Source organism: Ischnura elegans, chromosome 3, assembly GCF_921293095.1.
Source record: "Ischnura elegans chromosome 3, ioIscEleg1.1, whole genome shotgun sequence".
Classification (NCBI taxonomy): domain Eukaryota; kingdom Metazoa; phylum Arthropoda; class Insecta; order Odonata; family Coenagrionidae; genus Ischnura; species Ischnura elegans.
In genome coordinates, this window is record NC_060248.1 from 58740666 (window position 1) to 58754686 (window position 14021).

Sequence of the window (14021 nt, forward strand, 5' to 3'; positions counted from 1 at the left end):
TTTAGTGCGGTAAAAATAGTTCAGTAATTTTAGCAGCTTTCTCACATCAATGTGGATAATCTTGGTATGCCAAGAAATTAATTTTTCCCGCATACAACTTAAGGAGCGCTCAGGAATCTACGCATGAGGAAATTATTGAAATATATAGAGTGTAATCATGCACCAGTCGATCGCCCATCCGTCAATGAACCCGCCCTGCCTCACATACGCAGGTTAAAACGAGCGCCACCGAGGATGATGAATCACCGTGCCTGATAAGAATTATCCCTTCTGAGCCACCGTTCGCTTCCGCGTTCGTAGTGTATCTGCTCGCCGGCATGCATGCGGAGCGAGTCTTCTGCCGGCGGCGGCATGGGAGGAGCGGAAGGATGGGACGTCGACTACGCACGCTAGTCACACTGTTTATGTTCGCCACTCGCGCTCGACCTTGGCCGTCTCGCTCTAACGCCCGCCTTGATATCCGCGAGCCATGACTTTCACTCTCTGCTCCACCACTCCATTGCTCAGCAGTTGCGCGGGAAGATTCGAAACGAAGAAAACTTCCCGAGGAAAAACGATCAACGGACAGTGGCGTAGCCAGGGGGTGGGGATTCAGGGGGTCCGGACCCCCCAGAAATATAAATACACAATCATATTCCTTCACGAAAGAGAAAAAAACATTGAAAACCCATGAATTTAGAAAATATTTCTTTAACAAATGAAGTTATTTCGATTATGAAAAGTGTTAAAATTAGTTTAAAAGAGAGTACTTAATACCTTGTTTTTCAATTTTTTTCCCCTGGTTTTGGATCCCCCCACCCCAAATGAACTACGCCACTGTCAGCGGAGCAAGGAAGCGGCTCAAAAAACTATCGAGGCTCATAAATACGCTGTGGTATTTAGAGGAGGCGACCGATAGCCGCGGTCATTTTCGCCATGAGGGAAGAATAGGTAAGGAGGGGTGGAGAGCAGTAATGGATACAGGAAAACCTCAAGAGGAAGGGGGGGCACAAAAGATATTTTGAACTACCTATCGATGGCTCAGTTCAAACGATACGTATCTCAAAAATAGCAACTTTTCAGGAGAGCAATAAAACTATATATTTTTTTAAATTGTATCCAGATTTAATTGAAATTAAAGACCAAAAATGCATACATCTGAAAAGGAAGCATAAATTTGCATACAGATTTTGGTTTTTTGCTTGAATTTTATTTTTTACAAACAGTATTAGCAGGATTAACTCAGACCGGCCAAATTTTGAGATACATGGTGTTAGAACTTAGCCATCGCTATACTTTTATCTCAGGGAAAAATAATCAATCTACATGCAAAGTTTTGGAAAGTTTTATTTTAACTGATTATACACTAATACCAGACAATTCCATCTTGTGATATAAAAAAGTTACAATTGTGATTCTACAATGTTCGGCAATGCGGGCGGCCCAGCAAGGGGGGCATGCCCCCCCTGTGGTCCCCCCCTATATGTATTCGAACCTGGTGGAGAGAAACCCAGCGTCGGCATTAGCCTGCTCTTAACGAAAGGTGCCAATGGGACCACGGCTTAACGTCCCATCCGACGGACGAAGTTTTGCGCTTGAAATGTCCTCCACGCAACATTCAAGCAGGGGTCGGGAACGTATTAAATCGTTTCAGGCTTGATTTTGTGGAACCTTGATATATACATGATAAAAACACAAATGGTAATTTTCACACTATGTAATTCACCACTCAACGGCCGACCATGGTTTCAACACTGTGTCATTTTCAAGGTTAGTGTTTTTTTCAAGATTTCAAATTTTGATAATGACACAAAGTGTTGCAACCATGGTCGGTAGTTGAGTGGTGAATTAAGTAGTGTGGAAATTACCATTTGTGTTTTTATCATGGTTTTATCAGGGGTCGGGAAGTCTGTAAAAGTTCTCTGCCATCGTCGGGATTTCAACCCGAGCCCACGGGGTGGAAAGCCAACAATCAAGTTATTTTACCATAATAATAGAAAAAGGACGTGGTACTTTCCACTTCCTTATTAACTATATCAGATAGTTGACTGTCCAGTCAAATATTTCAGTATTAAAAAGTTAAAACCAATTACAACTCGCAATATTTATTAGAGTGCGACTTAGACTTTTTGAATTTAAATGATGTCTCTTTTCCAGAACACATCCCAGTAACAGATACCACTAAACAACATTTTAAAGATTTCGTTTGCTTAATTAATGTTAAATGTATTAATTACATTACTTATTAATGAATATAGCAAATTATTTTAATATATTTAGCATAGCGGGCTCTCCAGTTCCTCCTTTGTAATCTCGCAAGAGGAAATTTTTCATTCAAGAATACTTTACATTGCCTAAGCAAAATACCAAAGGAATAACTGCTGGAAAGGTCTATTTCATAAAACTTCCACGGAAGGATCGGGACTTTACATAGTGTGGACTTCTGTTAACCTTGGATGGTATAGATACTGAGTGCACGCCACCATCATTACTGGCCTCCAGCCAAGAAGCGGAATAATATCCTTCAGCGTTTCGCTCTGGACTAGAAATGAATATACTCAACCAGTGGCGCAGAGCGAGGGGGGGGGGGTTTGAGGGGATAAACCCCCCCCCGAGATCAGAGAAATTTTTAAGTTAAATCCATTTTACTTAATTGCATTAATGTTACTCATAGAAGAGTGTAAGGATTTATAAAATATCCCTGAGAAAGCCGTAAAACTCAATATTTCTCCTAAAAGTTTTCTGGGGAGGGCCCCCGCACCTCCTGATTACCCTGGCGGGTATGCCATACCCCCAAACACCCCAGTATTAGTTGCGCATATAACCCCTCCCAGCTTTAATTCCTAGCTGCGCCCCTGTACTCAACCGCACATCAAAATGCCTACTCGATGAAAAGGTGTTTTGGAATAGATCTAAGGAATGATATTCTTACAATCACACGCCTTGGCACTTTAATGATAAAAAGTATACAAAATACCCTACATGATACCAAAAACATTCTTCAAAATAATTATTCTCTAATTAGTTCGTCCTCATCACCTACGAAAGTATTCGTCAAAATTCGTCAAATTGGATTGTTTGATTGGTATTGGTATTGGATTATTTTTTTTAAGTATCATCCTTTTGATAATCGTCCCGTCCTGAGCAGGGAAAAATGAGGCTTTAAGGGTTTGTATTGTCCTTTTGTAACAACAAGCGTTTTATAGTAATGAACTGTACAGAATGCTCTTTGGAACGAATCGTCTCTTGCGACGTTAAAATCTAGCTCACCTTACCTAATTACAGCTAAACTTCAAGGCATATTCATGTAAATGGAACAGCTGGTGACTTGGATCTATGTTTTTCGAACATTTTTACGTAATAATTTCATATTTTCTCCACAAAGTCAATATAGATGTAATATCCGTAGGTGGAAAATATAAACAAAAAATAATTAAGCTACCAAATGATCCATTCATAATTGCTGACTTCAATTTACCTCCTCATTATATATTCATGGCAGCCAAGTGATACATTTTTATGGGCTATAAAGAAAAAGGAGAACAACGAGGCTAAATAATTATGAATCAAGACGGTTTTCCTTGACACTATTTCTAATCCTGAAAAGGCAACAAACTATTAAAAGTAATGAAATATTGAGAGGTTTCCAACTGGAAGATTAAGAATTATTTGAGCTCGGCTGGAAACGGATTTAGCCGTCTTAATTTACCAGAGAATGGTTTTTAATAGCTTGAATCACCTCAGATCGGATTAAATTCCCATACGTGCCCACACAAGACGCCTTGTATCCGAGGCTACCGGCAATTATCTAAGATCCAAACAAGCCAGTTCTGTGAAGGTAAACATCGAGAAGCAAATGAAATTAGCTGATGTCAGATGCTTTGTCCCACAACCCTAAATTACAGCTAAACTTCAAGGCATATTCATGTAAATGGAACAGCTGGTGACTTGGATCTATGTTTTTCGAACATTTTTACGTATCATCAATTTTCACGCGAAGTGCGCGTGCCAATTAAGGTATTTTTTCTCCCGCGAACCGGCATCAACATGCATTCAGGCTCACAAGTTGCAATTATCTAACGATAAGTTACGCTACTCACCTAATATTTTGACCACGTTTTTCTTAGAAGTTCACTCGTCTACCGTGACCTCATAGCCGCGGGGAAGGTCATGCTTGCAGTGGCGGATGCTGGGTGAGACATTGATGATATCCCCAGGAAGGACGACGTGGTTTCAATTACTTCATTTGCCTCATAACGGTGCTTATGCAACGCCATTTTATATCGCCATCCTCTCAAAGGTCAAACTTCATACTCTTGAGACTTCAGCTTCACGACCGCAGTTGAAACGGATTGAATTCCACGTGCAGTGCAGGAGTCTCGAATAGAAAAGGTCAAGGTGGTGAAGAAGGAGGCTGAGTGGGTGAATCATGACCTATCTAGCCACCCATGAATTAGAGAGGAGAGAAAGAGAGAGAGGGAGAAAGAGAAGGCTTATCTTTGCAAAACACGACAGGAACTCCGATTTCAAGAGACCACTCCACCTGTATTAATTTGTCCCTTTTCGTAACGAATCACTTGTTAAAAAAGAGCTATCTCGCTGAAATTTCAGTGAACACAGAATGAATCATTGTAAATATTTTCATGTATCAAAAATACGACCGAGTGAGCAATGAGAAAGTCCTAGGAAGAGTAGGAGATTAGAGAATTCTAATGAAACACTTAATAAGAATGCGGAACAAATTAATCGACCATATCTGGAAAGATGGGAGCATGACCTCATGGAGTCGATCGTCCAGGGTAAAGTGAACGGCAAGAATAGAAAAGGAAGACCTCGAATTCATACACGGAACAGGTAAATATGGATATGAAAGAGAAGAAATACATTGTAGGAATATCCTTGAAAAGATCGTATTTATGGTCATTACAAAGTACCTACCACTGAGGATTCACAGAGAATTGAATGATTTAGAATCTAGCAACGCGGATCGCAAAAAACAACACAATGGGGCAACACACTCGAAGGCCATTTTATCCCACTCTGTTACCAATATAGAGATGAAATCATGTGTAATCTATAGTCATGTTCAAGGCGTTGCTGTAATCCCCGTAAAATAAATAACCGCTTCCCACGGATAGGTACGGACGGTATGAGGTGATTGGTTAGACAGCCGATGGATAAGGCCATTTCATACTGTTTTCACCATTTCTGTGGCTGGAGCGGAGATTAAATGACCGTTGCATTGAATAATTAATAGTCACTTTTCGCTGTATCATGTTCACATCAAAGATAATACGATCCAAAAATACAAAGAATCGGAGCTTCAAATTTTGCGCACATAAACTGAAACCATTCCCCTGCCGTCATACATTTACTTTCCTGTAGCGGAATTTTATTGCATAAGAAGACAAGACATAGAGTAGCTACCTAGCATCCGGACATTTTCTTTTCATAGGGTGGTTTCCTATTATTTTTTTATTGCCTAAATCGAAAGATTATTACTCCTGGAGTACGCATTTCACGCTGTTAGATTTTTAAATGACGATATCTATTTTTCGCGATTAAATGAAAAGTGAAAATTTTCAAGCGCGCGAAAACGCGACGGCTAAGTATAAATGTTGGGAAAAGCCCATGTGACGTGATTCTGCTTCCAGCTGCCGCTGTGTGAGGCCACCTTGATACGAGGCTGTGACTGCCTATGCAGGCTGCTAGCAGGTGGCAGAGTACCCTGCTAGCTGGTAGCGCTTGGCTTATATGAGGATTATTATTCCCCTATCAAACGAAGGAAACTTTCCGACCATAGGCAGTTTTAATAGGTGATTATTAAGGCATGTTTCCCTGAGCTCTGTGCCTCATGCATGCATTGGCAATCTCAGACGATGTAAAAATCCTATCTACTCGTATAGAAACTAGGTCCCTGCGACGTCACGTGGAGTGGCATCGCATGGGCGCCAATCTGGCCTTTTTCAAATGAGGATAAAATTGACCCTTGCCATTCGTCTAAACCGGTATTTCTAAAACCAAATAATTTGTATATTATGAATACACTAATGGTGAGTAACGAATCGCAATCAATGCCTTTCGTTTTCTTTGATGAAGGAAACTACCTTATTTTATTAACTATCACAGGAAAGTATTCTGCTTTTAGCTTGACGGGTTTTGCCATATTTTTCGGCCATTTGAGACCCTTTCTTTAACTGTTAATCTACAGAGGCCGTAGAGCTAATCTCCCTTAAGTTATTTATTTAAATGAGGTTAAAATTGACCATTAACATTCGTCTAAACCGGTAGGTATTTCTAAAACCAAATAATTTGTATATTATGAATACACTAATGGTGGGTAACGAATCACAATCAAGGCCGTAGCCAGGGGAGGGATCAATATATAGCGCCGGGACATCTAGTAGTCCAATGCGACTCAAGTCAATAATTTTCTAAGTGAATTTGTAGGTGCAGTGTGTACAGGTGTAGTGCAGTGTGTGAAATAATAGTGCTGTGAATTAGTAGAGAGGTGAGTGACTTATGAGCCTCCTGAGGGACCGCAGAATTGACATCGACACCGAGGATTTAATTCATTCGGTCGCTGCAAAAATAAGCTAGAAGGCTAAATTCAATTTTATAATAATATTTTTATATTTTCCTTTAAGGGTTAATAATAAATATGTATATTTAACATTATACGCTATTTTATTTATCTTATAAAAATAATTTTATGTTTGTCTACTATTCCATAAACCCCCCCCCCCCCCAGAAAATATTTTCTGGCTACGGCCTTGATCACAATCAATGCCTTTCGTTTTCTTTGATGAAGGAAACTACCCTATTGCTGAAGACGCAATTCAGGATTTCGGTAGTGATATGGCTTGATGGGGATTACGCACGACAGAACTCCCTCGACACAAAAAATCTTTTTAAAGTGTGGTGGAAATAGCTTGAGGAGGGGATAAATGGAGGGCTGCTATATACCTAACCTATCAATCGCTGGATTTTAATACTATGAGTACTATGTTTAAGCATGGCTTATGTGCAATCAAGAAGACAAAGAAAATTTCCTGGAATATGACATCCTTTTACATCTTGAAAAGGCTACATATATTTATCTCAGCAATAAACATCAGGTGGATAGTTGAGCCACAACGAATATGGAATTCAGCCTTAAATAATTTAGTTTCACGCCAAGGCAAGTAGGTATTCAATAATTAATCGATGCAACGAGTCCATAGCTGAGCAAGGACAAGGAGGCCTATTACGAACGGCTTACCGCATGCGGTGAGATACCGCCTGCGGTATCATACCTCCCCGAAGCGCGTTTACCGCCCCCGAGCGATTACGAGTGGCCACCGGTCGGTATCATACCACGGCTTAGGGGTCGGTATGATACCACGGCCAGCTACCCCGGTGGTGAGATACCGACCCCCTAATGGCGGACGTCTGTTTACATTTTTCGGGTCGAGTTGGCGTTTTTAAAACAAAATATCCGACGATAGAAACTCGGAAGCTATCACATTTTGTGTTATTTATAATATTAATGTCTGAGTAAGCGTATAAAATACAAAACTGGAGCCGACTGGAGCAGTTGAACAAAAAAAGTATAATACCCATATAACAACAACGTTGTAGCCGTCTGAGATGAGAGAGAGAGAGCCACGGCCGTAGGAGATGGATACGTTGATTGTAAGTTGACTCTCATTCATTTATTTAATTAGAACAATTTGGATGTTTTTTAATGTCCGCAATGTTTTTATATGCAATAAAATCTTCCATTTCTTCATAGGTGCCGGAAAATTCGTCGTTAAGGACTGCCTGTGCTTGTATTGTATGGTGAATACAGCTGTTGCTCGCCGCTTGGAGATTTCTACGAACATCTTTTGTGGCAAAATATTATTTTTTCAACGTGACAACTTCTTGTATTGCAAGGTGAATACTACTTTTGCTCGCTGCTTGGAGATTTCTACGAACATCTTCTGTGCCAAAGTAGTGTTATTTTCAACGTTATAACTGCTTGAATAGTGAGGTGAATGTAACTTTTGCTCACTGCTTGGAGATTTCTACGAACATGTTTTGTTTCAAAATAGTGTTATTTTCAATGTGACAACTACCGTTAATCACAGTACCAGTGGTTGTAATGCACAAAGTTTGACGAGGTTGACAAACATCTGCCAGGAGCTGTAGTTATCACTGTTCCATTGTGGTTGGTTTTTAAACAGTGGTTTACGCTATCGAGAAGTGTCTGATAGTAATGTAAAGATTGTCAGTGGCGTTTATACCTTCGTCATTCACCGCAGAGATAACATTTCACGATCAAGCTATCAAGTTCAAAGTCATGTGTGAAATTTGTTTATATACTAGTATATCAATTTCGTACCAAGGAATTGTAGTGAGAAAAGTCACCTGTGCCACTTGCGTGGGATAATGTGAGGCTTAAAATCAGTGATTATATAGTTGTTTTCATCATAGCGAGCTCTTGATTGTAATGTTTACGTGATGAATATAAGAATGGTAGTGACTTCCAGTTTTTTATGATCGTATTTGCCTGTTTACCATTATTTATAATGGTGTGAGCTTGTATCGATTGTGGATTTTACCTGAAATATTGAAATAAGTTGTAGCCTGTGTGTGTGATTGCCGAGGAACCGATTCGCGATCTCACATGTTTATTGTGGGCAGACTGTTTTGCTGTGGTTGTGTACCCGTGATTAAACCAAAGAAATGGTGAAACTCTGTCACATTATTTTGAAATAAAATTTTATTTTAACCAGAAGTGAATATCTTGTGTTTTTTAATTCTCCATTGCTTTTCATAGATAGCAGCCAAAAAGTTATTTTTCATTATTTTTAAAAGTGCCTTTCTTGTTCTCTGAATTTGCATTAGGTTTCCAAACCCCGTTACTAACACGAAAGGAATGCAGAAGGAATGCAATGACAAACAGATATTTTGTCATTTCACAGATGTTGAGTGTCATATTGTCTGTGATTAAGGCTCTCCAGCTAAGTATTCGTGGTGGATTTTCATATATTTTTTAAGAATGGACATTTCGGTCAAAGCTCTAATGGAATTGGTGGTTCACCTTGCCCGTTGGCCCTAAAAGTACTTCTATCGTAATTTTTCGATGGTCTGCCACGCAATTTGTCACTACCTGCGTCTGCTCATACGTGATTTTTTGATGATATCTTCCGCAAGTCACTGCTAATTATTGTTTTATTCAACTTTTATCCTATAAGTAAGAATTGAGGAGCAAAATTCGTTCATTTGTCAAACTTTTAAGGTGAATTAACGAAGAACACATCCTTATTAATCCATAAATACCACTAATTGTCTTTATAGACTGCCAACAACTCTTGCCGAAATATTCGTCTGCTAGGAACAGTTGCCGCGGAATTGGAACACCGCACGCCCTTGCCATTGGCTACACCATTTTCGGGCTGAAGGAGCTCAGAATTTTTCATACAAACGTCACTTCCGCCGCATCGCTCCTTACCGACCCCCTGACACGTACTCTCCGCCCGGCGGTGAGTTTCCGACCGTCCCACTCGTAATCGCAAGGGGCGGTATGATACCGTATACCGAACGAAAACTCCGCCCGGCGGTAGCGTACCGCCCGCTCGTTCGTAATAGGCCCCAAGGCACGCATGGCTATTAGTATTGGAGCAGAAGGGTGGACAAGTAAAGATCACGTTCGGCATTGTTAAGAGGCATTCATAACAGGAATGTCGCAAATGGAGGAAATGAAATGAATCTTCGGTATAAAAAAACATACCACGAAGAAAAAAAATATATCTCAAAAATGCAAGTAGTGACAAGGAATGCGGAGGATATGAAATACCAGCAAATTGGCATTACTGAAGGCTTTAGTTTCAATTTCCGACAATTTTACTATACCAATTCAGGTATGGTATGGTATTTGGAGGAGGTGACCGATAGCTGAGGTCATCTTCGCCATTAGGGAAGGTTAGATAGAGAAGGGTGGAGAAACCCACATCGTCGGCGTCGGCATTAGCCTGCTCTTAACGAAAGGCGCCAAGGAGACCGCGGCTTAACGTCCCAGCCGACGGACGGAGTGTTGATCTTTAAATGTGCTCCACACTTCAAGCAGGGATCGGGAAGTCTATGAATGCTCTCTGCCACCGCCGGGATTTGAACTCGAGCCCATGGGGTGGGAATCCAACACTTTAGCCACCACATCAATCCGATCTCCTAGCCAATCCTGTTGATGTAATTATAGCTATCTTGAAGAATGATAAATGCTCACTTTAGGCGAGTGTGCTATTGAATACATTAAGATATAATTAAAAATAGAAAGCATAGATTAAACCCAGAACCTTCGGAATCATAAATACTAGATTATAAATAGAGGTGAATCGCAAGTATTGAAATGATACGACAACCATTACCGAAAATATTTTCATTTTTTCGCTAATTCCGAATAAGCATCAAGCAATTATAGCAAAACAAAGATGAACCCTTCACGCGCTAACTAATTATTATTACGTACAACATAGTGAAGACGTTAGCCTCAATCCATGAGTGGAGTTGTTGAGAGGGTAAGAAGGTATTGGCCTACCAAATGGCAGTATTTTTTGATGATATATATCTATCACAATAAAATTTTCCATAAAAAAATAAAATATAATTGAACTGTAATAAAAGACAATTACAACGCTCATTTGCAAATATTACACCACCATTTTCAAATTTTCCCGGGAATAACCTTCTTGAAAAGCCTTTCTCATCAACAGACAAACTTAAATCGGCCGATTTGAAGAAGAATGAAAAGCCAGTGACCGAAACAACGGCTATAGCTGAACTACTGACCTGGTAGAGGTAGAATGAAGACTGAAGATCAATTAATCCCTTGCTGAATAAAACTATAGTCATATGGAGATATTCGGGCGCTCCTTCGGTACCAGATCGACAGCGGGTCATCACTGTTGCGCACAGAAAAGTGGAAGAATATTAGTTGTGAAGAAAAAATATTTTAAAAATCTTTAAAAAATATATTATCTCCAATGACTAATAAAATTGAGCCACAGCAAAAAGAAAGTCATAGAAGAATTTTTTTTTTTTTATATTTTATGGAAAAACAATCTGGGATAAAATTTTCGATCCTCGTGAATCGAGCGAAATGACTTGATCTTGTTTGAGAGAATGGCAGGCAAGTTTATCACTCTCGCAAAAAGTATGTCAATGGCGCCCGCAGGTGCCACTACAATCCGTTAACCTTCAACAGCTAACATTAAAATCGGATCTCCCCGCATAAAATAGTATGTACTATGGACCCGATAAACATAACTAACCACCGAGAATCAAATAAGCACCTGTAACTCTGCCTTTTCGCCGACAATATCGGATCAATACACCTGTTCCCTTGATTTTAAATTTGATGGTTCATAATGAATTTCTTTATCTGTACCACATCTAATGGTAGATGCTCGGCGAATTTTTTAAAGCATAGTACAGCCTTATGAACGACTTATCCAGGCCTACGTCACTGCGGAGTTAAAAAGTCAAAAAGAACGCCTAATGATAAAAAATTAGCGAAACTTGACTTAGGATATTCATTTGTTGAGAAAAACTGCGATTTCTCTTGAAATTAACGAGTAGTAAGGGTGATAGTTTTGCTTGGGGACACATAAAAAACTCTCTTAGGCCATCTAAGTTCCATTTTTCCAATAATTGATTTGGTTCTTAAGTTAAAAAATATTAATTAAATTTGTTTATTTATATAATGCAGTCCAAAAACAGCACGAGGCCAGCTACAGAAGACTCGCCATAACAAAGAAAACTATTAACTAATAATAAGGAAAACATAAACAAAAATGAACAAAATAATATTCAACAATACTATCAAGAAAACAACAAAGAATGGTAGACTTCATAGGGTGGTGCGCAGAGTCGGAGAAAAATTACGAAGGAGATGGTTCGGGATAGATGAGGAATGAAAAAAAGATCGAAATTTGGAAGTTGTTGCAAACGGGACTAAACTCCATTAAATCGAAACTTGAAGCATTTACGTGGTGGAAGGGCTCCATATTAATAATGAAAAACACTTTGTTACTTCCACAAAATTCACAGTTTCTATTTTATTACCGGTTTCGGCTATTACACCATTTTCAAATACATACAATATATAGTGGGGGCAGGAATATATATTGTGGTTGTTAATGTGGGGGTGGGGAAAAAGGTTTGGATTCAAGCTGGGATTGGTAACTTGCCAGTCCCAGCTTGAATCCAAACCTTTTCCCCCACCCCCACATTAACAACCACTATATATATACCTGCCCCCACCATATATTGTATGTATTTGAAAATGGTGTAATAGCCAAAACCGGTAATAAAATAGAAACTTTGAATTTTGTGGAAGTAACAAAGTGTTTTTCATTATTAATAGGGACTAAACTCTTTTATGAGGCAGCCGTTCAAATCTCCACAGCAATGATTACCCACCTGTAGGTCTCGGAATCTTAGCACGTTGCGATTTCGGCGAGGTGAGGCCTGAATACATCCAGCCCCCACCCTGCGAGGGTTCTCGACAATAATGCCAAAATGTGGACCCCAGGCTCTCGCCGTATCTCGAACGAAAACTTTTCACATGCCAACAATAAGGCAGGTAGAGTCAAATAATCTAGGGAAACCCTTCCTTCGCTCGTTCGATGAAATAGAAATTGAGAATGATCGAATCGATTCAGGGGCGGATCCAGGATTTCTTTCTGGGGGGGGCAAAATCAAGGCCGTGTCCAGGAATTTGTTGTGGGGGGGCACAAGGTTACCTCGTAATACAAAACGAACGCAATGATAAAGGGTCTTAATGAAATTTTCTATATTTTTTAAGGTCATGGAGGGGGCACGTGCCCCCTATATCCGCCTATGAATCGATTACTCTTTGAGCTTAATTAAACGAGAGTTTTGAACGAATATCAATAATATGATTGCGCAATCAAAGACGTTTTTAATCGTACATTTTCGTCCAACCTTAATTATACAATGTCCTTAAAAGTGAAGATATTAAATAAAATGTCGAAAAGGCTGGATAACCAAGAAAAACCGTTTTCATGGCAATTTCAAAGTGCATCCAAAAATGTTTGCTTCGGCAGAGCTCGGGAACTAAGGAGTCGCAACCCCATGTTTACAGTACGACAAATTCTTGAAGGAGCTTCCCTTACCACCTCTGGAAGTATTGCAGATCCCTACTGAAACATCTCGTATAAATATATATTCGTGCTTGTATTCCTCAGTACCTTAATACGCTTTACATTTCCTAAGGCGGTGCTCAACTCATCTAAAATGCAAAAAACGTCAACTGTTTCTCGATCAGAGAGCCGAGAATTTTCTAGGTTGACCGGTGAAGTGATTATAGAGAGGTTGCTGTATTAAAGTATTGTGAGTGTCCTGACTTCCGAAACGTTACGTTTAACCTGGCGACCTTCCATTTGTCCACAGTGATGGCAGCTGAGGGACAAGACAGCAAGGAGAACTCCGGCATAAGCGGTTTGGCGGGCTACTTCTTCCGCCTGAGACCTGTCAGTGTCAACCCGGACACCGTCAACGCCCGATCGCTCAAAGAAGACGGCTACGTCACATTTCATCTATACAACCGGTAGGAATGCAAACTGCATTAAGATTCTTATTGGAAAGGCAATATTTGTACAATCAGTAAGGCTGAATTAAAATTGCAACTGGAAAGACATTATTTGGACAACCGGTAAAGTTGTAGTAATACCGTAACTCGAAAGCCAATATTTGTACAGCCGGCAAGGCTTTGAATCGTTCCGAATCACTTTGAATCGTTTAGATGTATTTTCAAATATAATTCCATTCCATTTTATTCTGAATCCAACAGTCACTTTCCAATCGCTTCAAAAAGAACTTCTTGTTGGAACATCTGTGCAATATAGACAATGGTACAGATTCTCCTTTTCAAATTGAGCACGCTCTGCTTCCATATTTACCACGACTCTACTTGACTTGAGTGATGGGAGTTTGTCAGGGACCCATTACCCTCCCGACCGGTATTTGTTTCACCGCGTTTTACTTAATTTAAAATT

The 14021-nt window shown here is 39.8% G+C and overlaps 1 protein-coding gene across 1 annotated transcript in view; it reads left to right on the forward strand.

Annotated features, from left to right (window-relative positions):
- Positions 1–14021, forward strand: part of LOC124155861 (pancreatic lipase-related protein 2-like) — a 60796-nt gene that overhangs the window by 29618 nt on the left and 17157 nt on the right. The window contains exon 2 of the mRNA XM_046530014.1: positions 13417–13573. Within this exon, the coding sequence (XP_046385970.1) occupies positions 13417–13573 (157 nt within the window). The remainder of the gene's footprint in view (positions 1–13416; positions 13574–14021) is intronic.